The 26,317-nt window shown below is 37.1% G+C and overlaps 1 protein-coding gene across 1 annotated transcript in view; it reads right to left on the bottom strand.

The window, feature by feature from the left end:
- LOC150101467 (serine/threonine-protein kinase Genghis Khan-like) overlaps positions 1-26,317 on the bottom strand; it is an 896,778-nt gene that overhangs the window by 93,725 nt on the left and 776,736 nt on the right. Inside the window, 1 exon segment of the mRNA XM_090400803.1 lies at positions 15,968-16,075. Coding sequence (XP_090256929.1) covers positions 15,968-16,075 — 108 coding nt within the window.

The following is a 26,317-nucleotide window of genomic DNA, read 5'->3' as shown; positions in this document are numbered from 1 at the left end:
TAACTAGAGGGAGATATGACTCCTCATTTATAATGATAACCTCTGATGAGATAATCAGATTTATGACCCTCAATCCTTGTGTACCCTCAGTTACATTCTGCCTGAGGTAGTTGTCTCCCTAAAATCTTGAGAAAGTCTTTTTTTTTATTTCCAGATACTATGTTGTCATTCCAGTCTATAATACCATAATTAAAATTACCAATAATAATCATCATTATCCTAAATGTTTGGCTAATTTTCTTACACATTTTATGGTCAGCACCCTTTCACATTACCATGTCCATAGCATCATCTGACTAATGTTGTTCTGTTCACTTCTATCTCACACCATACTGTCTCAAAACTACTGACATTAACAGCACTCCACCTACTTTTTTTTTTTTTTTTACTATTTCTGTCTTCATGAAAAATATCATACCCTTAAGCCTCTATTCCTGTCAGGATATCATCTTTATCCAACCACATCTCACTTATTCCAACAATTTTTGATTGAACAAACTCAATCAATGCAACAGTTTCGTGCCCTTTTCCTGACTTCTAGCATTTGTATACAAAACATTATAGTTAATTTCTGGATCTATAACAAGTTTCACTGATATCACTCATTAGATATGACTTCTCCATGTCTTTCTTGAGCTATTTCTTCTCTCTCTCTCATTACCCATTCCAGTACTACCTCCCCCACCATATCCCAAGCGATCCCCATCCTTTCTTCTCAACTCACACTTTCACTTCCTCTTTGAGCATTGACCTTTCTTACGCTGTGTGTTCCCCTGTCCATCATGAAGTCCCCCCCCCCAACTTTCCCGTTTTGCACAGTTGTTCTGTCATTCTCTATACTCATGCTACCCACATCTCCATTCATTAGTATACCACTTAAATCCTCCTTCCTCTTGCTCTTCCACATCACATCTTACTTGCTCAGGTCCATTCTCTGCACTCATTTCTCTTCTTTCCAGCAGTCTCTCTAAATTACTCACACTTAAACCATTCAAATGCAGCTCATCACTCTTACACAATTCCGTTCATTCTTCAAACTCATCACACATTCACAAACTGCACACTTTCTCTTCACACATTTTTGCTAACATATTATTCATAACCTTTGCCTTCCTTCTGATCTCATCACTGCCATATCTGGGCAACATGCTATTATATTTTATTCTTCTCAACATCCTCCTGATATCCAGTCTTACATTCTCCTTGTTCCCACTACCAACTCTTTTTCTCACTTACTCTAGTGCCTCAATTTCCCACTAATACAAAACATGAAAACAAAAATGAAAAAAACAACAACAAAAAACATGAATATGCACACATGGTAAACAAACGATGTGTGCATATTCTTATTTACCACACCTCCGATAATAAAATTCGAATACAATGCCACTTGCATTCATTACCTTTTTCATTTGGACATAATTCATTTTGGCCTTCTTCACTCTCCACACATATCCACAACTCTCTTCATTTCATTCTGCATCCATTTTTATCTCTTGCCTTATCTTCACTGTTTTTTTTTTTTTTTTGCTGCTATTTTCTCTTGCTATTTTACTGCCAGTCATGCATGGTTTTAGTTCATCAGCTCTGCTAGTCATCTTTCTATTACTTGCACTCTGGTTTTCGCTATCAATCTCACACACTCTCTGATAGTCAGTCACACTGTTTCACATGCACACTGCTACTTAATATTTGCACAATTTTCCCCAATACACATTTCACTTATGCTGCCATGTTCCCTACTCTGATTCAAACAAACCTTATGGTCTATCAGCATATTGTGCTTACTGCAAAAGTACGTTTCCTCCTTTCTCTCATTCAATGTTTCCACATGAACATTAGTAACATCTCCCCACACATACATATTACACTCATGGTACCGCACGATTCTCAAAAATTCCATTCCATCCACTTTGTTAATCTTTCGCATTGACTTACACAATGGACATCATCTCCCTTTCACTACCATTTTGTTCAAAATTATTAAACAAGAAATAAAGAATTTATCATATAACAACACTTAATCTAAAAATTACATAATAACATCACACAATAAATATAAAAGTAACTTATATAGCAGCAGTCCATAAGACAACTGATGTGTTACACTTGCCACCTAGTCTTTATTATACTTTTTTCTTTCTTTTTCCGTGAATGTGAAAATGAGCTGTGTTAACTCTCATCAAGCAACCAAACCTATGACTGTGACGATTCCTTGTGCATTCATCTAAAACACATGATGATATTGTGAAAAATTGTAAACAAATTAAGATATTTAATCTGTTTAAAATCTGATAAATGCTTTTTTCCCTTCTCACCCCCCCCACCTCCCAACTAGAGAGAGTGAAGCCAGAAGTAGGTTGTGGACACCAGGTGGAAAAAAAAAAGAAAGAAAGAGAGAGAGAGAGAGAGAGAGAGAGATAAGTTTTTAGTATTAGAAGGGGACTTTTAAAATGCATCCCTATGATACCTAGTTTTTAAGTTGGTGTGATAAGTGATTTAATAGCATAATGAATGAGTTTTTTGTTTACTGTATCTTGGTATCTTGTGTTTAGCTTTGTTCATTGTATCTATTATTATTATTACGTGACATCTCTAAGGACTCATCAAGGGAGGGCACTCTATGTTACACTCATTTTACTGTCTCCCCTACTACTTAATTCTCCAAATACACACAATAACACTACAACTATCATCAATGCCATCTACCACCCATCACCACCAACAACAATATTTATTGTGTGTAAATTGTGTTTTCTCATAGCCGATTTGCCTGTACGAGGGATAAAAAACCTGTTTCTGGTAAAAAATGCTGCTACCTCTGTATGTGATCAGATAACTCAGTGTTCCTCTGTTCTTCCAATTGACGTATGGAGGTACCAACTGCCAATGCTAATTTCACTAACACATCATTGTCCAGTCTGCCACTGTTTAAAGACAGTTTTACACATGGCACAGTGTAGAATTTCATAACATGCTATGCTTGTAGTATGTACACATTCCAATAAATTAAAATGGGAACTGACTTTAGACCATGTGGCAGAAGAAGATGTTTTGATGGATGGCCTTGATTGTGTGAGTGGATGTTGGGTGAAAGCAGGATGTTTATCATTATCAAATTCCTGATCCCAATCCCTGAGGGGATGCAAAGGATTTATGACAGTACTACATGAACAGGTTACATCACCACCTTGATGATGTAAATTCTTGAAAATCTTTCTCCAAATTAATTTATAATCTATCAGGACCCCAATATTATCAGATCTTATATTTCAGTCATCTAAGGAACTTCCTAGTGCTTGCATTTTATGCACATATATACATTCCCATTTCTCAGCTGCCAGATTTTTAATTCACTGGGATGTGTACATACCACAAGCATAGCATGTTATGAAATTTTATACTGTGCCATGTATAAAGTACTCACTCTACCTGTCCTAGGGTTAATGGATTGAAGAAGAAGTAGTAGTCAGAATCCTTTCTTTAAAGCGTCTCAGTAGTGCAATTGGAAGAACAACGATACATTGCACCGTTCAACTGGAAAAGGGTCTAAGTTCTATTCTCGTTGTGATGGGAGAAATCTTTATATGGACTTTTTCAATTGAAGGTGAGTTAGCCGATCTCATATGGAGGCAGCAGGGTTTTTCCTCCCAGAAACTCGGGTTTTTCATCCCGCATACAGACAAATTAGCCCTTCAGAACACATCTACAGACAAAAAATACTAGGTGTGGTGGTAGGCAGTAGATGGCGTTGATGTAGATGATTGTTTGTATAGTGGATGACTGTAGTGGTGAAGATGGAGAGTTGTACAGTGGGTGTCCTCCCACGATGAGTCCACGGACTCCTTGGAGGTGTCACGAATAATAATAACAATTTTAGTGTTGCACAGTGATCAGCATTCATTTTAGAAATTATGGACTTTATAACACGGTTGTAGAGTCCATAATTTCTCAAATGAAAGAAGAAGTAGTGTTTGACTAATTACTAATTTCTCTCTTATTCCATATAAATTTATTCACTGACTCCTGCCATACCAGCTTTGCTTATTCTGTTGTCTAATTTCATGTTTAATTTGCTATCTTTGCTAAAATAGCTAAAATGTTTTAATTGCTCTATTTGGTTCTATAGGTTCTTCATTCAGGATGCAGCTGATGTTTCAGTCTGTTTTATTGTCTTTGTCTTTTTATTACTGATTTTCATATCAAATTTATTACAACAGTTATTCAATTAATTAGGAAATCAAAGACTTATAATGGATTTATTTAAAAGTATCATATCATCTCAACATCATGAAGTGAAGAACCGAGTTTAGTATCTCCAATTCTGATATTAGGTTTAATATCACTTTCCTTCATAATGTGATCCATATAAATGATGAATAACAATGCAGATAATGTGTACCCTTGTCTCACTCACACCTAATTTCATATTAAACCATCTTTCTAGCTGCTGACTTACAACTCAAATATATATATATATATATATATACTATGTATTGCTCAATGTAATGTTCTATTCACACCATATAACTATAGTGTTTTGAACAGATTTTCTCTGGAAACCTTGTTATATACCTTTTCCAGATCTACAAAACTTACATACAGATCTTGTTACATTCCCATGATTTCTCAGCAAGCAGGATGTCTAGATAAAGCAGTGATGAAGAAATGCATCACCAAATAGAAAAGATGAGTGCGAAAAGAGTAATCATTATGGGATACTTTAATTATCTAAATATTCATTGGGCAGCAGTAGAAATGAGAAGAATTAAAATGCATTTATTGAGCTGTTGCAGGACAACTTCCTCAAGCAGCATGTGACAGAAGGAACTCGAGGGTAAAGAGTGTTAGATTTGATTATAGTGTCAGAGGGCGTTTCAGTTAAAGATATAACTATTCTGCCTCCGATTGGTGACAGTGATCATGTGGTACTCATTTGGGAAGTGACTAAGTTTATGAATGTTCCATTCAGAAAAGGTTACATGCTGAACTACAAAGCACGAAATTATGACCAACTGAGGAGTATACTGAGTTCAGTGAAATGGGATTGGCTGGATGGAAAGAATATCGACAGTGCATGAGAAACATTTAAACAATACTTATATGATGTGATATCAGAATGTGTCCCGAGAGTTTGAAGAAGAAATAGGGTAGAAGTCAAATGGATGAGTAATCTTATCAAGCAAGAGATTCGTAAGAAAAGAACGATGTAGAAAGAATACTGTGTGCATAAGGATGACATCCATTATGAACATTTTAAGCAGCAGGCTAGAAACGTCACAACTGTTGCATGGAAAGCCAAGTCTGAGTATGAAAAGAAACTGGCTCTGCGTGTTAAAGATAATCCACAAGAATTCTATCAATATGCTGCAAGTAAAAGAAGGAACGAATATGAAAGAATAACTTCTAAATGCAGATGGTGTGAGAGTTACGGATGCAGAAGATGTTCAACTATTGAGTACCCATTTTGTTAAAAGCTATCAACCTGGTGTATGCGACATTCAGCTCACTGCTACCTCTTCACTAGATGAAGAAACTCAGGTATGAGGATGAGGTATTAGAGCTATAAATTAAAGATACTAAGAAATTATATACTTAGTTTAATCCTTTATCCAAGTGTAAGCAAACAAAGTTTGTGCCTGAACTATTTTCAGGACTAGGGCAACTCGTATATTACAGCTAATGACTTCACATCACTTGCCTTAGTATCCCACAAAAGCATTGTGGACAACATATAAAGAGAGATGGAGAATAGTTGCATCTGAAATACTATTTAAGGCTCAAGCTAGGAAGATGACTAGTGTACTAAGGAGAGAAAAATTAGTAAACAAGAGGAGCTCAGCACTGCTTCTTGAGATTCTCCTTGAAGAATCCCAATGAATTCTTTCACTACTTAGGGTGGCAGGAGAAGAAATGCTTGTGGATAAATGACCCTGCTTGATGGAGACCATAATTGGTAGTTGACCAATGCAGATAATGCAGTAGAACTTGATTGATGATCTCTTTATCAAGGTATTTTATTCTTGTAAAGCAAGTTTTATTCTTAGAGGGCTAGAGAGGATTGAAGAATTACAAGTGAATTCTGAATACTGAGCATTCCAGATGGTAGTAAAGAAGTAATATTAGATGGGATTTCACCACATGTTTTAAGGAAGTGTGGTAAGACAATGTTATTAATCTGGCTGTTTAATGAAAATCTTGCAATGGGAAAGTTTTTAACGAACACAAGGAAGGCAAGACAGAGCCATTACATAGGGATGGCTAGAATGTGGTAGAATGAAAGTAAAAAACTATAGACTGGTTTGTATTTTTTCTCCTGTGGTAAAATCTTAAGAAGATATTCTCATTTTAGTTACCTAGTAACCATTTATAATAACATAACAAGAGCAGTAGAACTGTTTGATGATCACTAGTAGAGGAGGGGAAAACACACATCATTTTTCTGGAGTTTGCAAAGGAATTTCATATGGTGCCAAATGATAAGTTGATATTATTATTATTATTGCACCCTCCATGCAGTCAGAAGACTCATTGTGGGAGATTCATTCAACCGACAACATATCTATCATACCAAATCTTAAAATCCTTAATGCTCTTGCATTAACAACACATTCTGGTAATGTGTTCCATTCACTGACTTCCAAGGATGGCCTCTGGTTTTTCCCTTCTACTCTTTTTATAATCCTATATTTAAAATCCCTGGATTAAAACAAAATCTTCTCACTAACTTTAATCTATCTATCATATCATCTCTTTTCTTCCTGTCCACATTTCTTCAACCTCTCTCCACAGCCAACAGTCCAAAGTCCTGATATTGTCTTAGTTATTCACCTCTGAAGCCTCTGCAATGTCTCCATATCAGCATTAAAAACCAGGTGCCAGATTTGAGCATAATAGTACAAGTGTAGGATGACTTTAAACAGTGGCACAACCACTTCCTTCTCCCTACATGTTAGAGTACTTCTTATCACAGCAGTACTATGATGTGCAGCCTTTGCAATGCTAGCAATATGCTCTCTAAACTCTAGTCTAATGTCAACCATCACTCCTCCTCCTCATGCTTGTCAAGGATTTAGGCCTAGAGTAGCCTGCACCGGTCTTAGAAGTCATTGTGGAATATCTTAAGGGGACATCCTGGTTTCTTTTTCCTAATGGTTTGTAATTTAAAACCATCACCCCTAAATCTCTAATTTCATCCACTTCCTGCAGTACAGTTCTGTATATATAGTACACAGCCGTATGTTTCAGCACTCCAAAATGCAACACCTTGCACTTATTAATATTAAAACTACAACCCAACTCCTTTGTCCAAATAAAAAGTCTATTAAAATCTTCCTGAAGGGAATTAACATCATCAGTGCTACTTATAATTCTTTGCAATTTTGCATCATCAGCGAACAACTGAAGATTCCCACTCAGTCCACATGATATATTGTTTACAAACAAGTTAAACAGCAGGGGGCCCATGAACATAAACCTGGCCATGACACTGGTTACCCTCCTTTTTTTGAGCCACTGCTCCATCATTCACTACCTGCTGGCATCATTCAAAGAGCCAATCTCCAATCCATCTAACCAATATACTATCTATTCCCATCCTCTGCAGTTTGTACAACTTATCATGTGGTAATCTATAAATGCTTTTGCAAAGTCCAAGAATATCACTGTATAAGATTCTCTATTATCTAGTACACCAATTACTCTATCATAAAATGCAGGTAAATTGCTAAAACAGGACCTACCCTTTACAAATCCATGCTGACCATCATAAAGAATGCTATGTCCATCAACCCAATCCTATTCTTAGCCAATCTCTCCAACACCTTGACCACAACTGCAGTTATACAGAATAGTCTATAATTGGAAGCTTTTGTCCTAGAACCATGTTTGTGGAATGATTCTATTTTGTCTTATTTCCTCTCCTTAGTAACCCTACCCTCTGTAAGACTTTCACTGAATAACCAATCAAGGGTATAGCCAACTGTGATGCATGTTTGTGAAGAATACATGGTCATATGTCATCCATTCTCACAGCCTTATCTAATTTAATTAAAACCTCATACACCTCTGATTCTTTCACTTCCAATTCCTGTAATACTTGCCTACCTTCTATCTATTGCACTGCATCTTTTACACTAGTGTAATATATGGTAATAAAGTGCTTGTTCAATAATTCCACTATATTCTTTGCAACTGTTATTCTGCTGGCATGACTATGCATCCATGTGAACTTGCCATAATTATTCTTTCTCTTGCTTGCTATATAGTGGAAAAATTCCCTTGAGTTAATGTTTACCTGACCAGCCAATCTCCTCTTATACTGAACCTTTTTTTTCTTTAACTGTTCATCTCCTTTCTAGCCTGTACTTTATCCTCTTCATGGATCCAATCACCGTGAACCGTCTTGTACCTCCTCCATGGCCTTTTCTTTTCCAGCACAGTCTGCTTGATTTCACTGTTCATCCATTGCACTCCTACTCTATTTACTCGCTTAACCCTTAGTATGCAGTTATGCATTGCTTGTGTCAGATACCGACTTGCAAATTTCCATGCACTGTCAACATCTTTTCTGCTCAGCTTATCTAACCAATGTATAATCACCCACTTTATATTTCCACATATCTCTATTTTTGGCAGCAACCTTTTCTTGTTTCACCATTTCCCAAATTAACATCTCACGATCACTCAGCAACCGGCAACAGTGTCAACACCTCATTAACAACTACATAATGCGAAATTATCACCAAATCCAAAACAATAAAGTCTCTAGTTGCTTCCGTCATATGCTGCTTAAGATATATATCTCTGAGAAATTCAACAAACTCACTCTCCTTGTTCCCACACACTATATATATTCCTGTAATTAAAGTCTCCCATTAGGATCGCCTTCTTTTTATATGCCCAACCGATTTGCTTAAACATTTCACAATAATTTTCTCTGCATTCCCCGGCCTATAACAGCACCCTATTACATATACTAGCCTGTTTATTTCAACTTCACACGACACAGATTCCAAATCTGTGCATGCAATATCAACTTCCACACTTTGTTTACACAATTTCTCTATAGTGATTAAAAGCACTCCCCCCCCCCCTCTTTTCACATTTCTATCCTCAATATAACATCCTCCTCAGACAACCAAGTTTCACTTATTCCAATCATCTTTGGGCATACTGGCTGGATCACTGCAACAAGCTCAGCTCTCTTGTTTCGAATACTCCTTACATTTGTGTACAAACATAACAATTCTTATGTCTTTGAAGCCATTCTATCAGCACCAACATTCTTTATTCTAGCTGTTATACCACTCCTTTCTCTTTGGTCTGACCATTCCCGTTTCCCTGATCATGACTGATTTCCCCTTCTACATGTCTCATCCTCAATCTTTATGCATTCCATCACCTTGTGCTACTGCAACCACATCTTCAGACTCATATTCATCTTTCTCCTGTCGTACAATCCCTTTAGTTGTGCTATCCTGCTTCACAAATATATTCAGAAAACATATCGAGTTGTAATGTATGGGTTTAGATATTGGGCTAGCTGAATGGACCGGAACTTTGGCTTTGGATAGATACCAGAGAGCTGTGTTTGGGAATCAGAACTGGGCAGTAGAAAGGTCACAAATAGAGTTCAGTACTAGTACCATTACTATTCAGACTTCATGGTCAATGATATTGTCTATGGATTCTTCTTATTATTATTATTTACGGCATCTCCATGGAGTCCAAAGGACTATTATGGGAGTCCCAAATCAACCATCTTACACAAAAATCCTATCATACCTCTCCTTGAATCCATTCACCATCAGGGAACTCATAACCAATTCTGGCAATCCATTCCTTTAATAGCTTAAAAATTTATATCATGTAATCTCTTTTCTGCCTATCAACCATCTTGATCACTCATCTCCGAATCTTTTCGAACATCTCCTGCAAGAAACAAAAGTGATCCAATCTGTGCACAGTAGTAAAGATGTGGCCGAATCATAGCCTTATCAAGAGGGATAATAACTTTTTTATCTTTACTTGTTATTGTGTTTTTCAACATCCAAGTAATTTATTGAGCTATTTTACAAACCTATGCAATATGCCCTCTGAACTCTTTGTCCAAGATTATTGAAAAGTCCCTAGCCTCTTCAATTTCCTGCAAATTAATACCATCAATATGATACACCATATGCAACCTTTTCAACCTGAAGTGCATAACCTTACATTTTGCAACATTAAATTGACAATCATTCTTCTCTGCCCACAATGCCAATTTATTTAAATCATCCTGCAGGATATCAACATCACCTTTATCAACTATTGCTCTCCACAGTTTTGCATCATCAGTAAACTGCATATTCTCTCTTAAATTTTTCCATATGTTATTGATATACAAATTAAAGAGTAGTGGCCCTAGTACCAAATCTTGAGGTACTCCACTAGTCACCATCATTCTCCTAGACTCCACTCTACCATATACTACTCTCTGGTGTCTTTACATCAGCCATCCCCCTGATCCATACTCCTAGTTTTATATTCATTCCCATCTTCTCCAGTTTTTGTAATAGTTTTCCATGTGGTATTCTGTCAAATGCCTTGGCAAAGTCGAGCAGTATCATGATGTGGCTATTACCTTTATCCAATTCTGCTGTCACTTTATTATAAAATTTGAATAAAATTTTATTCAAATAAAATATGAATAGTAAATTACTATTGTAATTTACCTTTCACCAACTTTTCTAATACTTTAACAACCACTCCTGATATATTAATTGGTCTGTAGTTTGCTACCTCTGTTCTTGGAGCCACCTTCATGCAATGGTACTATCTTACCATCTTTCCATTCCCATGGAACCCTGCCAGAGCTGAGACTTAGAATGAACAACTTCATGAGAGGCAATGCTAATTCTCTTGCACATTCACATAGTACATGAGCTGATAGGCCATCCAGTCCCACTGCTGTGTTCACATTAATATTTTTTAATATACTGAACACCTCCTGTTCATCTAACTCAATGTTGATATGCATCTCTGTAGCATCTGTAACAACAGCAACTGTAAAATCACCACCTGGATGATACACCTTACCTTTGCAAAATGATCACTAAGCAACTCAACTATTTCTTTTGGTTCAATAACCTTCCTACGATCAGCATTGTTTCAAGTCATTCTACCATAGTCATTTTTCCTTTTACTTGCTACATAATGAAAAAACTCTTTTGGATTTACTTTGGCCTGTTTGACTAATTCTCTAACATAGTCTGATTTGGCCTTCCCTTACCATAACAGTCACCCTTCTTCCTTGCACTTTGTGCTTATGAGTATGCTGATCACTTTTTTTTATATTTCCTCCATAATGTTTTCTTTTTTTTTTTTTTTGCAGTTCTTCGCTTTATATCCCTATTCATCCACTTAATTCCAACTTGGTTTATCCTCCTGACCTTGGGTATACAGTCTGATACTGCTACTTTCAAGCAATCTCTGACCACTTGCCATGCACTACTGACATTCTTTCCTTATAACTCCACAAGATATGGCAACGTTCCAAGATGACTCCTGAGTCTCACATAATCACCAGCCTTGTAGTTGAACATTAACCCCTTCTTGACAGAGAACTCCGCGTGTTTGGCAACTTCCAAGAACAAGACCACATGGTCACTCTCCCCAGTTGGAGATAGTGTCTACCTTGGTCATTGATACATCTTTCGATGCTACTATCAGATCCAACACCCTCAAACTCCTCCCCCCCCTATAATATGTTGTTTCATGTAATTATCCCTTGGCGACTGTATAAATCCCACTTCCATCTTGCTGTGCCACCTTTCCTCCCTCCAGTCAATGTCCTCATAGTTCAAGTCTCCCATGCTAATTGTTTGGCCTACACTCATTGTATTGATTTGTCACTGCATGACATCTACATCTTCCTGTGGATCCTCCTAGTATTTTGTCCCAACAATGTATTTTGTCCTATTTGCCTATCTCACACTAGACAGCCTCAAATGAATCATCCCCCTCAGACCTAATATCCTCTTTATTTTCTAATTTTGTTGGTTGTAATTCTTCAGCTATCATCAGCAATACACCACTTCCTGTCCCATTCCTTCTATCCTCCCTGAAAATACAATACCCTTTACATTCTATCCCTATAACTATATCATTTTCTATTAACTAGGTCTCACTGATGCCTATAATTTTTGGCCAGGCTGAGCTTACCAATGGCCAGAACTCCTCATCCCCATTCCTCATACTTCTTGCATTCATTTCAATGTCCCTTTGTACCCATAGTTACACTTGTGTAATGTCATTACCAACCTATTTAAAGTGGAGACCTGTGCAAACCCATTTGACATTTCATAATCATTATTGTACCCATGCTTGTTTATCACAGGGTGGCCAGACACATGTTTGATCTCATCCTCCCTAATATCTCTAGTTTCCCTGGTTCTGCACTATCACTAAACAGCACTTTCTCCACACATCCAATTCCAAAACCATTTAAATGTAGTCCATCAGGCATATACGGGGTGTCCCAAAATTCATGCAAAAAGTAATTTTGATAGAAAACACAGGTTTTTAATTAAAAATTATAATTTCTTATTGATTCATAAAGTATACAGTATAGGGTTATGCATGGAATAGCATATCGGGTAAATGGCCTCCACGGCTTTGCTGGCACATACGCACTCTTTTGTCGAAATTTTCCATGCCCGTTTTGCATAAATGTGGCTGAATTTCATTGATACAGCGCTCAATTTCCTCCTTCAAGGCGTGGGTGGTCACAGGCTTGTTAGCATAAACCTTAGACTTCAAAAAACCCCAAAGAAAAAAGTCCAACGGCATTAAGTCACATGATCTGGGCGGCCAATTCTGATCACCAAAACGGGAAATTACACGACCAGGAAATGACTCATGCAGTAATTGAATTGTTTCTCAGGCTGTATGGCATGTGGCACCGTCTTGTTGAAACCACATGTCGTCCACATCCATATCTTGCAATTTAGGCACAAAAAACTGGATTATCATGTCGCGATAGTGAGCACCATTAACTGTTATTGCCTTACCAGTTGCATTTTCGAAGAAGAATGGACCGATGATGCCTCCAGCCCAAAATCTGCACCAAACAGTGACACGTTGTGGATGCATTTGTTTCTTAACAATCACTCATGGATTTTCTGAATCCCAAATGCGAATGCTTTTGGGATTCAGAAAATCAGGGAATGCAGTGCATGAGAGGGTAGCGAAAGAGCTGAAAGTGAAAGAATTTAAGGAGCATTGTCAACCTTTGTGCTATATAAGATGAAACCTCCCATGATGAGTCTCATGACTATAGAGGTCTGGAATAATAACAATGAGAGTTGATACGGTAGTGAAATAAGCAGAACAATTTTTCATCCTTTTCACTCCTTTGGAACTTGGCTCAGCATAAGATACATTTAAGCAAGTATGTCAAAACTGTTGTTAACTCCACAGAACACGCCTTCAAAATATGTAGGGTGTGATATGTTATAAAGTCCTAGAGCCTTGTTAATGTCAGATTTTCTCAATTCCCCATATATCTCCTGCTCACTCACCATCATTCTCTTCTCTTCTCTATCCTTTCCACAACATTCAAGTTCCGCATGATATTGAACCCACAAGGATGAAATATCTTTATGGATTGCTCATTTGATATCTCAACTATCTGCACTATCATTTTCACCAATCAGTTTCAATCTTCCATAATCATTCTTTTTTTTCAACAGGACAGATATTGAAAGAACTCTGTTGGATTTTTTTTTTTTGCCTCATTATACTAATTGCTACTGATACTGCATTTTTGCTACCCTTATCAAGTGAGTAACCTTCCTTGCTTACTCTTTATACTCCTCATGCAACTGATTATTATCACTCATCTTGTGCTGCCTCCATAATGCCTTCTTCTTCCAGACATCAAGCCTAACCTCTTTCTTCTTCTTCTAGACAGCAGGCCTAACCTTTTCATTCATTTATTTCACACTAACCTTATTTAACCTGGTGGCCTTTAGAATACATCCAAACATTGCTTCTGCCAGGTGGTTCTTATGTAGGGCCCAAGCAGCCATAATATCTTTATCATCCATTACTTATTATCTCATTCCATGATATAGCTGCAAGTTGTTGCCTTAGCTTTTCATAATCACCTGTCTTATAGTTCTACATATATCCCTTACTCATAGAAGTCCTGATACAGTTAGCAATTATCAGGTGATCATTTCATGGTCACTTTCACTAAATAAAGGGAGATGTGATATCCCCATTTATAATCACATCTTCTGATGAGATGATCAAATCCAAGATCCCTCTGCTACATACTGTCTAAGGAAGTTGTCTCTCAAAACTTGAGAGCTTCAATTCCCCCCCCCCCCCTTTCCAGATGCCATCTCTTCATTCCTACCTATACTACCATAATTAAAATCACCCATAATGATCATCTTTTTCCTATTTGATAGGCTAATTTGTTTGTACATTTTCTTCTCACTGCTCTTCTCATTATCAGGTTTAAAGTAACAGTGAAGTAAATATTTCATCCTATCCATTTCAATCTCACACTACACTGCCACAAACTTCTGCCACTATTTGTCCTTAACATTTCCACCTTGGATGGACATAACTCTCCTGCTATCATCACAAAATCTATCTTTCTTCACAAAAAATATCATACTTGTCTATCTCTATTCCTGTCATGATGTTATCCTCATTCAGCTGCATCTTACTCATTCCAACAAATTCTGGGAAAATGAACACAATCAATGAAACAATTCTGTTCCTCATGTAGATACTTCTGGCATTTGTAAACAAATATAACATCTTATTTCTATTTCTATGACAATACAATACAATGTCTTCGGTATCTATTCTCATATTCTCTTTACTTACACAACTCATCTCTCCATTACAAGTTCTCATTTAATCTCTTCCACATCACTTATTCCATGTCACTTATTTCCTCCAATCTTATGTTCAGTGCAATCCTTTTTCTCTCTCTTCCTGCAGAAGTCTCTCCAGTTGACTCATACCAAAACTATTTAAATGCAGTTCATTTCTCTTATACAGTTCCATCTGTCCTACAAAATCATCCCATATGTTCACACACTGCACTCCTTTCATCAAACAATAGTATGCTAACAGACCTCACCATTTTAACCCATCACTTGTGTTACATGGACAACATGCTGACTACCCCTCCTACTACACTGTTATCTTTTACTCTGCTCAACAAACTCTTGATAGCAATCTCACATTCTTTTTGTTCCCAAACTTGTTCCTTCTATTGCTACCAACTCTTTTGTTCACTCACTTCTCATATACAATGTATTAATTGCCCTGCTTATTCTATTTCCATGAAAACAAACCTTGTGTGTCTTCTCTTTCACCACACCTCTAAAAATCAAATACTCCTTACAATGCCAACCTGAAATCATTCATTACCTCTTTTACATAGCCATCTTTCATTCCATTCTTACTCACTCTTCCATGCATATCTACAAGTCTTCTCATTTCACTCTGCATATGCTTCATCTTGTTTCATCTTTACAAACTCAGCTTTCATGTTTCAATTCACTTTCTCACTGCATTCGCACTCACTACCTTACCATCAGTCTTCCTCTCTTTCTTGCTGTCAGCTATCTTATTCTCAGTATTGTTGGCTTTTGTACCTATGCTCTCCCTTTTTCTCCCTACCACTTCTTATTCACCCTCTCCATGCAGACATCCTCATCATCTTCCCATGTGTACATACATAATTTGCTTTCATGCCCCGTATCATTCTTGAAAAATCAATTCATCTTTCCTGACAATTTACATACAGCCACTCACACCACCAGTTTGTCTCAGATCAACACAGTAACACACATCATCATAGTAACATGAAGTAATATATAATGAATACATTTTTTAAAGATGACTAAAATTTAACTACCATGTTACAAAACCATTTATTTTGAATCATGATACTTACAACTAAAAATAAGGAGGAATTCATTGTTAGGAAGTTCCACTGACATCAGTGCATCCATTGGATTGTGATTAAGGTAGGACAATGATGTATTTTCAGTATTCACTAAAGCTAAAAATATAAGTTAAAATTATGAATGGGAGGAAAAAACTGAATTTGAAATTACAACTAGAAAAATAAAAGCAGATTTGCAACAGTATTCCATTATAAATAATAAATTACATGATAACCACAGTAATTAACTTTAATGAAATAAAAGTACAGATATTTCATACTGAAAATAACAGTACATCATCATCATCAGTGTAGACAACAAGCAATTCAAAGGAATGGAATACAAAGTACATAAAGTCGGTGAATTACCAGTTAAAAACTGTTACCATGTGATAGAAATTAATATTAATAAACAGGTACCTTTAAAGATTAGTATTCCATTATAAAAAATGTTTATAATTCTGTTAGGAACATTTTAATCTTCCAGATTTATTTCGTAATTTGTTCATATCAATCACACAAAAGAGATGTTGAAAATTACATGACAGTATGGTGTATACGTGGAATTAATTTTGGTTTCTAAACTTAGATCCCATGAACTGCACTGAAATTTCCAGTCCTGAAAGGTATGCATATTTGTTATCACATATAAAGCAGGTGATAATTACGGTATTCAAATAATTTTGAAACTGTTATTTCTATTTAATTATAAATTATTATTACTACTACTGTTAACAGACATTCATAAAGTAAGAACACTGATCATGGAAGATCCAACTCAACTTCTGACATGCCTATCATACTGCACCTTAAACTTGACAATCTCTAAATTCACAATATCATGTAGCAATTGTCAAGCATTGTAACTCTCCATGTAAGCAATCCACATCACTCTCTTCACTCTTTTTCTCATTTCACTTTATACAATTTCCGAGGGTGGCATCCTGTTCTTTTCCTCCACTCTATAAATAACTATCTGAATTAATTTGGTAAAATGCTAATATCTAAATTATATGTGGAAGGAGAGCTGGTTTAAGAAAAGGTTCAGGACATCAGGAGGAGAGTGAGGATCATCCAGTATTCAGATAGACAGATGGCCAACACATGTTAGACCACCACCAACAGGAAATGCCATGGTATCTCCTGCAAGCTAATCAGTAATGCCAAAGAAGGGAATCTAGTTGGCTTCCTTTTCAAATTCCTATGCTGCTCATGTTTGAAGAAATGCCAAAATATCTGCAATCAGCTTATGTAAATCATTCATCTACCAACTGGAATACTAGATAATCTATATTCCTAGAACAATCCTGTTCTTTTCTTAAGCAGTTTTTCTTCCAAGCGTATCGTTCAGCAATTTTCAGTTCAATCTTATATGGGTGTGAGTCACATAAAAATCAAACCATAACCTTATGCAAGTTTCCTCTCTTACAAGTACCTTTTCCCTTCAGCTACTCTCCTGCACTACAATGATGCATGAAGTAAGAATTAACTGTGAAACTTCTACTCACAGCTTTCATGGTCACACTACTATTTCCACTCTTCTGATCTGAATGCCTATTTTGAACAATCACAATATAATATTTGCTGGAAAGAAAGCCTTCATCTCTAATCAAAATCACTGACTACTATCTATAAATAAGTATGTCAAGGTAGTCAAAGAAAATAAATCATCATACAGAAAAACCATCATAAATTCAAATCTGATTCTGAAGGGCTAAAAGAAGAAAACTTGCTTCCTTCTTGCCATCTGGTCTTCTAACAATGATATTGGGCACAATCTGCCATTCCATGCTTTTTACACTTTCACATCCTGACTGTGTTGTCATAACATCACCCAAAAACAAAGTTTTAGGATATTATTATTATTATTATTTGACACCTCCAGGGAGTCCAAGGACTTTTCAAGGGAGTGCACCTGCTCCACAACTCCGTTTCCACCATTCACCCACCAACCAACTGCAACCACCAACGCCATCTACCGCCGACCACCACTGGTATTTCCACAGACAATCACAAACATCCATGCCCACAGTGGGATTCGAACCCGCAGCTTTTTGGCTGGAAACTGGATATGCTATCCACTCAGCCAACCAGGCTGGCATATTACTGGAGGAGAAGAACGATATCAAGCTTGGAATCATTCTTCTCCTCCAACTCCTAAGCAAATTATTATTATTATTATTATTAAAACAAGACCTCATGGAGTCAAAGACTCATCTAGGAGGTCCTTTTATCTTACACACACATCTCATCATACCGTGTCTTAAACACATTCAAACTACTTGCAGACACCACGCTCTCAGGCAGGGCATTCCAATTACTCACAACTCTGCACGAAAAAAACCTGCCTCTCACTCCCTTACTCACACCCTCCTTATACAGTTTCCAGGGATGACCTCTGGTTCTCCCCTGATCTCCCACTATTCTCTGTAGAACTTCTCCACCATTGATCCTATAACAACCCCTTACCAACTTGTAGGTCTCTATCATATCTCCCCTCTTCCTTCTCTCCACGAGACTCTGCAAATTACATCTTTTCAATCTTTCCTCATACTCAACATTCCAGAGGTCAGAAACTACCTTAGTCATTCGCCTTTGGACCCTTTCCAACATCTCTTCATCCTTCTGAAAACCCGGTGACCAAATCTGGGCACAATAGTCCAAGTGTGGCCTAATCAAAGCCTTATACATTGGAACAAGTATCTCCCTATTTCTACATGTCAGTGTCCTCCGCATCATTCCCAGAAGTCTTTGTGTTGTCTTCACAATTTTGGCGATGTGTCCCCTAAATTTTAGATCCTTATCCACTATCACCCCCAGATCTCTTATTTCCTCTACTTCCAACAATATATTCTCACCAAGCATAAATTCTGCATCCCATCTTTGTTTTCCAAATTTTAAAACCTTACATTTTGCAACATTGAACTCGCATCCCCATTTGCTTGCCCAATCACTCAATTTATTCAAGTCTTCTTGCAAGGCCACAACATCTTCACTACTCTTTATGGTTCGTCCCAACTTTGCATCATCTGCAAACAACTGAATATCTCCATCCAAATCTTCACCAATATCATTAATATATAAGTTAAATAGTAATGGCCCTAAAACAGACCCCTGAGGCACTCCACTAGTGACTTTCCTTTTCCTGGATATTGCACCCCCATACACAACTTGTTGATACCTATCAGATAGCCAGTCTCCAATCCAATGCACTAATCTAATATCCAACCCCATCTGCTCTAGTTTGACTGTCAACTTATCATGAGGCACTCTATCAAAAGCTTTTGCGAAATCCAAGTATATTACTGTGTATCCTTCTCCTCTGTCCAAGGAAGCAGTCACTTTATTGTAATAAGTAAGTAGATTACTAAAACATGACCTCCCTTTAGCAAATCCATGCTGTCCATCAAAAATTATACCATTGTTGTCAACCCAACTCTGGATCCTAGTTCTCACAAGCTTCTCCAACAACTTAACCACAACACCTGACACACAGATAGGCCTATAGTTTGATGCTTGAGTTCGATCACCTCCTTTATGAAGTGGCACAATCTTGCCCTCCTTCCACTCTTTAGGAACTTGACCAAGTGCAAGACTCGTATTAAAAAAATATGTCAAGGCAGGTGTCAACTCTCTAGCACACTCCTTCAGAATACGTGGTGATATATTATCAAGTCCCACAGCCTTATTTACATCTAGTTTACTCAACTCCCCAAACACTTCTTGCTCACTTACAGTCAGTCTCTCCTCCCCATCATCAACTGCTCTTAATCTCTCCATGAAGTCACATTCACAAGATTGAAAGATCTTTATGAATTGCTCATTAAGTATCTCCACAACACATTCTGCAACAGCTGTCTTTATACCATTTCCTCCAATCAATGTCATCCTTCCATAATCATTCTTTCTTTTGCTGGCTACATATCGAAAGAACTCCCTAGGATTCTTTTTAGCTTCATTAGCTAACTGCTGTTCATACCTCTCTTTAGCTACTCTCACCAACCAAGTCACCCTCCTTGCCTGGTCTTTGTAGACCTCATGAAATTGGTTACTTCCACTTCTCTTATGCTGTCTCCACAATGCCTTTTTTTTTCTGTATTGCATGCTAATCTCTTTATTCATCCATCTCACACCTACCTTATTTAACCTTCTCACCCTTGGTATACATTTAGACATTGCATCTACTAAATAGTTTTTGAAAATCCCCCAAGCTGCATTGATCTCTTTTCCAGCTAACTCCTCATTCCATGCTACATCTGCAAGCTGTCTCCTGAGCTCTTCATAATCACCCCCCTTGTAGTTCCACATATACCCTTTTTTCACAGGGGTCCTTGCACTGCTGGCAACCACCCAGGTAATCACCTCATGGTCACTTTCACCAATTGGTGGATGATTTGACACCTCATTTATAATTACATCCTCCGATGAGATGACCAAATCCAAGACCCTTAATCCTCGTGTGCCCTCTGTTACATACTGTCTGAGGTAGTTATCCCTCAAAAACTCAAGAAACTCATTTTCTTTACTTCCAGTCGCTATCTCTTCATTCCAGTCTATATTGCCATAATTAAAATCACCCATAATGATCACCCTTTTCTTATTTGCTTGGCTTATTTGACTATACATTTCACTATCACCACCATCCACATTACCAGGTCTATAACAACATCCCACCAAGTATTTGATTCTATTCACCTCTATCTCACACCATACTGCCTCAAAACCACTGGCCCTATTTCCCTCTTGCATCTCTACCTTGTATGGACATAACTCTTTCTCTATCATCAATAGCACTCCCCCTCCCTTTTTATCCCTTCTATCCTCACGAAACACATCATAGCTTTCCATCTCTATTCCTGTCAGGATGTCGTCCTCATCTAACCATGTCTCACTTATTCCGACAATCTCTGGGTGCACAGACACAATTAGTGCAACCATTTCATCCGCCTTGTTTCTTATGCTTCTAGCATTGGTATACAAACACAACAACTCATTTCTGGATCTACAGCTAGTTCCACTGATACCATTCACTCGATGTGCTCTCTCCATGCTGAACTGGGGCCATTTCTCTTTCTGCTTCTTCATTTTAGAACCCTTTGCAACAACATCTGTTTCCTCTTGATCCCTGGTCATCCCATTACTTTCCTGCCTACACATGCTCTCACCTCCTCTTGGAGCATCCACCTTTCTCACGCTGTGTATCCCTGTCCACCCTGGGCCTCCCCGTTTCCCTGCTCCTCTTGCACACCCATTCTCTCATTTTCTATACTCATACCACTCACCTCTCCATTGTTTTCCACTTCTTCAATCTCTCCTGTCTTACTCTCCTGCTCTTCCACATCACTCCCCTCTCGATCTGATTCATTTTCTCTATTCACTTCTCTACCTTCCAGCAGCAGTCTCTCCAAGCGACTCACACCATAACCACTCAAATGCAGTCCATCACTCCCATACAGCTCACTTCGTCCCTCAAACTCATTCCACACATTAACAAACTGTACTCCCGTCTCCTCACACATTTCAGCCAGAATACCATTCATAATCCTTGCTCTCCGCCTCATTTCACCACAATCATACCTAGGCAACACACTGACCACCCTTCCTGTCACACTATTCTCTTTTATCTTTCCAAGCAGTCTCTTGACATTCATTTTGACATGCTCTTTGTTCTCTCTCAAATCATTTGTACCAATTAATACAATTAACTCTTTTGCTCGCTCCTGCCTCATATCCAATGCCTCAATCACTCTACTTATTTTACCACCTGGAAAACATACCTTGTGCATTTTATCCTCTAGCACACCTTTAATAATGGAGTCGCCATACAACGCCACTCGCTCATCTTTCGTTAACTCTTTCATGCCATCATGATTTATTGTAATAGTTTTGACCTGAATTCTCTTAATTTCATTCCGCATCCATTTCATTTCTTGCCTCATCCAATCTAATTCACTTTCCGAACCTCGCGACACATTCTCTCTATCATTAAATCTTTCTAACTTTCTAACTCTCGACCCCCTCTTCTCACTTTCCCTCTCATTCATCCTTCTTTGTTTCCGTACTTTCGGTCCAACATACGTCCAACTTTCACTATCATTCTTTTCACTTTCACTCTCATTTATCTTTCTTTGTTTCCGTACTTTCGGACTAACATGCGTCCAACTTTCGCTATCATTCTTCTCACTTTTACTGTCATTCATCTTTCTTTGTTTCAGTACTTTCGGTCCAACATGCATCGAACTTTCGCCATCATTTATTCTTTCGATTTTTTTTACTTGCGATTTCTGCATTACGCAAGTTCTACTTTCATTCGTTCTCTCAATTTCGTTTCTTTCCACCTCACTTTCGTCCCTTTTAACATCCGTTACGGTTGTCAAATCGCTCTTTTTCTTTTTTCCTGATTTTTTAACATTTTTTCGCTTCTCTTGCTCAGTATCCTTTTCTTTCAAACGTGCAATCGCAATACAATCGGTACTAGCACTTTCTGTCATCAATTTCATATTCGCATTCATTAGTTCTTCGTTCAGGTCACACTTCGCACACACCCTTCTTCCATCCGCACTAAACATCCACAAATCATTTATGTAATCGAAGGAATACATATAACAGACCTCACACTTAACGAAACGACTGAAATCTACATTCAAATCATGGAATGACAATGCCGCCGCCATTTTTTTTTTTTTTCTCTCTGCCGGTTATAGGTCTAATAATAACGATTTCGTAATTTAGTTTAGACAAGAAAAAAAAACCCACACTAATAATACCGGTAGCGTACAACGTTTACAGCCGCTCTTACTCAAACAATTACGCATATATACTTAATTATTCCTAGTAAAAACTTATCTGAATCAGGAGCTCTTCAAAACACGTCCGCAGTACTTGGCCCACTAAATTATGTTCAATTAAATGACCAATACAAATCCTCTCCTACTATAATGAATAGTATACTGCATGGTTCTTCTGATCTTTTAAGAGAAAGACATTGGAAGGGTAATCTGGATACCATCTTCTTCAGTCTTGATAATACCAAATGATTGTGCTCACATAGCCAGAACTTAACCTATCCAACATTTAACATTCTCCTAAAAACATGCATATTCATTCAGCAAGGAAACAAATCTAAACCCAGTTTATTAAAAAAATAAAAAAAAAATAGTTAGAGATTAAAGTTAAACATCAAACTCTCATTACACTGCCCTCACAACTCAGTTCTCTCAAATATAATGAAGGTTATCAACACTCCGTGCAAAATGGTATCCCACTAACAGTACCCACTCTAAACTTAAGCCATAGAAAGGTTTCGAAAAAATCATATTACACTGCTAGTAATATTCTCCCTAAGATCATTTTTTTTTCCTTTTCTATTTGCCACACAAGAATTCAAAGATTTTTTTGGGGATAGCTAGCAAATACTGGTTGTTGTGTGGGATTCCCCCATTTTCCTCACTCGTCTCTTAGGATTGGTTGAACTTTCCAATGAAGATTTTAAGTATGTATTTTTGACTGTAAATCTGTGGGTCCAGGGGGACAAAAAAAAAACAGGTTTCCAGGAGAAAAAACTCTCTACCTCCACATGAGACCGGCTAACTCACCTTTAGTCAAAAGAGACCAGATAAAGATTCCCCACATCATGGATGGGAATCCAAACCCAGGACTTTCTGACCAAAGGCTTCATCCATACATACTGAGCTACAGAGGTTCTGGAAAATACTGGTCATCTGCACTTTTGCTTGTCTCAACAACTCAGTCACCTTACTAGCCAGCTCTATATTGTCCTGAAACTGATTATTACCATTTGTTTTATGCTGCCTCCATTAATTCCTTCTTTTCCAAATTACATACTTAATCTCTTCATTTAGATTATGGTATGATAATATCAACAGAAAAATCAAAAACTATGGCCTTTAAAGGACAAGATCCAGCAAGAACTAAAATAGTAATAGATAACAAGATCTTAGAACAGGTGAATTCATTTAACTACCTAGGATGTATGATCACATATGAAAATGAAAAAGATATAAATGTAAAAATTGCAAAATATTTAAAAATAACAGGTGTAATTAACTTTATATTTAAACCAAAGCTAGTTCAAAAACAAACCAGACTAAAAGTATACAATACATTAGCCCTACCAGATGGAAGCGAAATCTGGACAATAAAACAAAAAGACAAACAAAGATTAATAACAGCAGAAATGAAGTTTATGAGATAAACTGCAAAGTATACCCTATTTGATCACAAAAGAAATAATGAAAGAATTAAACCAAGAACCAGTAATAGAAAAAATTTAAAAATATAAACATAAATGGATGGAACATGTTCAAAGAATGAAAACAAAAATTACCAAAACAAGCCTTAAAGTACAAGCCATTAGGAAAAAGAAAACCAGGACATCCTCTTAAACGATTCAACTATGACTTCTAAGGGCAGAACAGGCCATACTAGGCTTAAATCCTTGATACATATGATGATCTCTTCATTTATCAAGTTCACACCCCTACCTTATTTAACTTCAGACAATACATTCAGATACTGATAAACTTTTCATAATTGTCAGTCTCCACACTTCATGTGGAGTGTCTTCATGGTCAAGTGTGCATGTTGGAAGGAGATTCAACATCCTAATGACTGTCACATCATTGGATGATATGATCAGCTGCACTCAGTTATGCACTATCTAAGTTGTCCCTCAAAAACTAATTTTCCTAATTCCTAGCCATTCATCATCATCAAATTCCTGACATGTATCCTCAAGGGGTGTACAGGATATCATGATAGTACCACATGAAAAACTTACATCATTACTTGATAATTTTATATCAACAATTTTCCTCCAAATCAATCTGTTATCTGTCAAGACTACAACATTATATGATGTTATATTTCTGTCTCCTAGGGTACTTTTTACTGTATCAATCCATCTATATCTTGGTCTTCCTCTGGGTCTTTTCCCTGCCAACCTGCCAGAGACACTTATTTTACTAATCTTTCCTCTCCCATTCTGTTTAAGTGACCATACCACCTGAGGTTAGCTCTGCTAACACATTCCTAGCTGCTAAGAATGTCCGGTTCTTTCCTAATATCCTCATTTTTAATATGATACTGCCATTGATGACATCTGTTCATGTACCGAATCTTTCTCAGGACTCTCATATCTATGATCTCTAGTCTTTATTCAAGTGTTTTTATTTCTAATCCATCTCTCAGATCCATAAGTTAAAGTTGGTTTGAATACTGTCTTGTATACAGCTAATTTAGTGTTTTGACTAATTTCTCTCTTATTCCATATAAATTTATTCATTTGACTTCCTACCATACTGACTTTATTGATTCTGTTGTCTATTTCCATATTTAATTTACCACCTCCACTAAAAATTGTGCCTAAGTAGCTGAAATGTTTTACTTGTTCTATAGGTTCTCCATTCATAATACAGTTAATATTTTCAATGTTTCTGCCTATTTTCATTGTCTTTGTCTTGTTATTGCTAATTTTCATACCAAATTTATTACAACAGTTATTCAATTTAGTGAGGGAATCTTGCAGACTTGTACTGGATTTATTTAAAAGTATAACATCATCTGCATAAAGTAAAGTTAACATCTCCAATTTTGATATTAGGTTTAATACGGCTTTCCTTCATAATGTGATCCATATAGATAATCAATAATTTGATGTTAAATCTGGTAAGTCTGACACCAGATTTAACATCAAACCATCTTCACGTACTCCCTTCAATTCTAAATGTTGACTTACAACTCAAATAAAGACTAAGTACTGTTTGATATAATGCCCCATTGACAGCATATAACTGTAGCATTTTGAATAGCTTTTCTTTTGGCACCTTGTCATATGCCTTTTGAAGGTCTACAAAACTTAAATACAGATCTTCGTTATATTCCAGTGATTTCTTGACTATCTGTCGTAAAGTGAAAATCTGATCCTGATAGCATCTATATGTCCTGAATCCAGCTTGTTCTTCACCTAGCTTCCCTTTCACAATCCTTTTCAACCATTTCTCCAGTATATTTGCATAAATCTTACCAGGAACACTCAGTAGGGAAATGCATCTGTAATTCTCACATTTAGTTTTATTTCCCTTTTCATATAAGGAACTGTGAGAGCTCTATTCCAGTACTTCAATCATCTGGAATTTGTCCCTCTGTCCAGGCCTTCTGAACCATGCAGTGCAGCCACTGTAAGACTTTTATACCTCCATGCTTGAGCATTTCTGGTAAATATCATCTACTCCCACTGCCTTTCCACATTTCAGGCTATTGAGGGCTTTTTCTTCTTCAATTATGGATATGTATTCCTGATTGTGCCTGTTGACTGTTTTTTATCACTGTGCCGTCACT

Source organism: Typopeltis vanoorti, chromosome 11 (genome assembly GCF_054136105.1).
Source record: "Typopeltis vanoorti isolate ZY-2024b chromosome 11, IOZ_Tvanoo_1.0, whole genome shotgun sequence".
In the NCBI taxonomy this organism is placed as follows: domain Eukaryota; kingdom Metazoa; phylum Arthropoda; class Arachnida; order Uropygi; family Thelyphonidae; genus Typopeltis; species Typopeltis vanoorti.
This window is presented reverse-complemented; position numbering and strand designations above follow the sequence as displayed.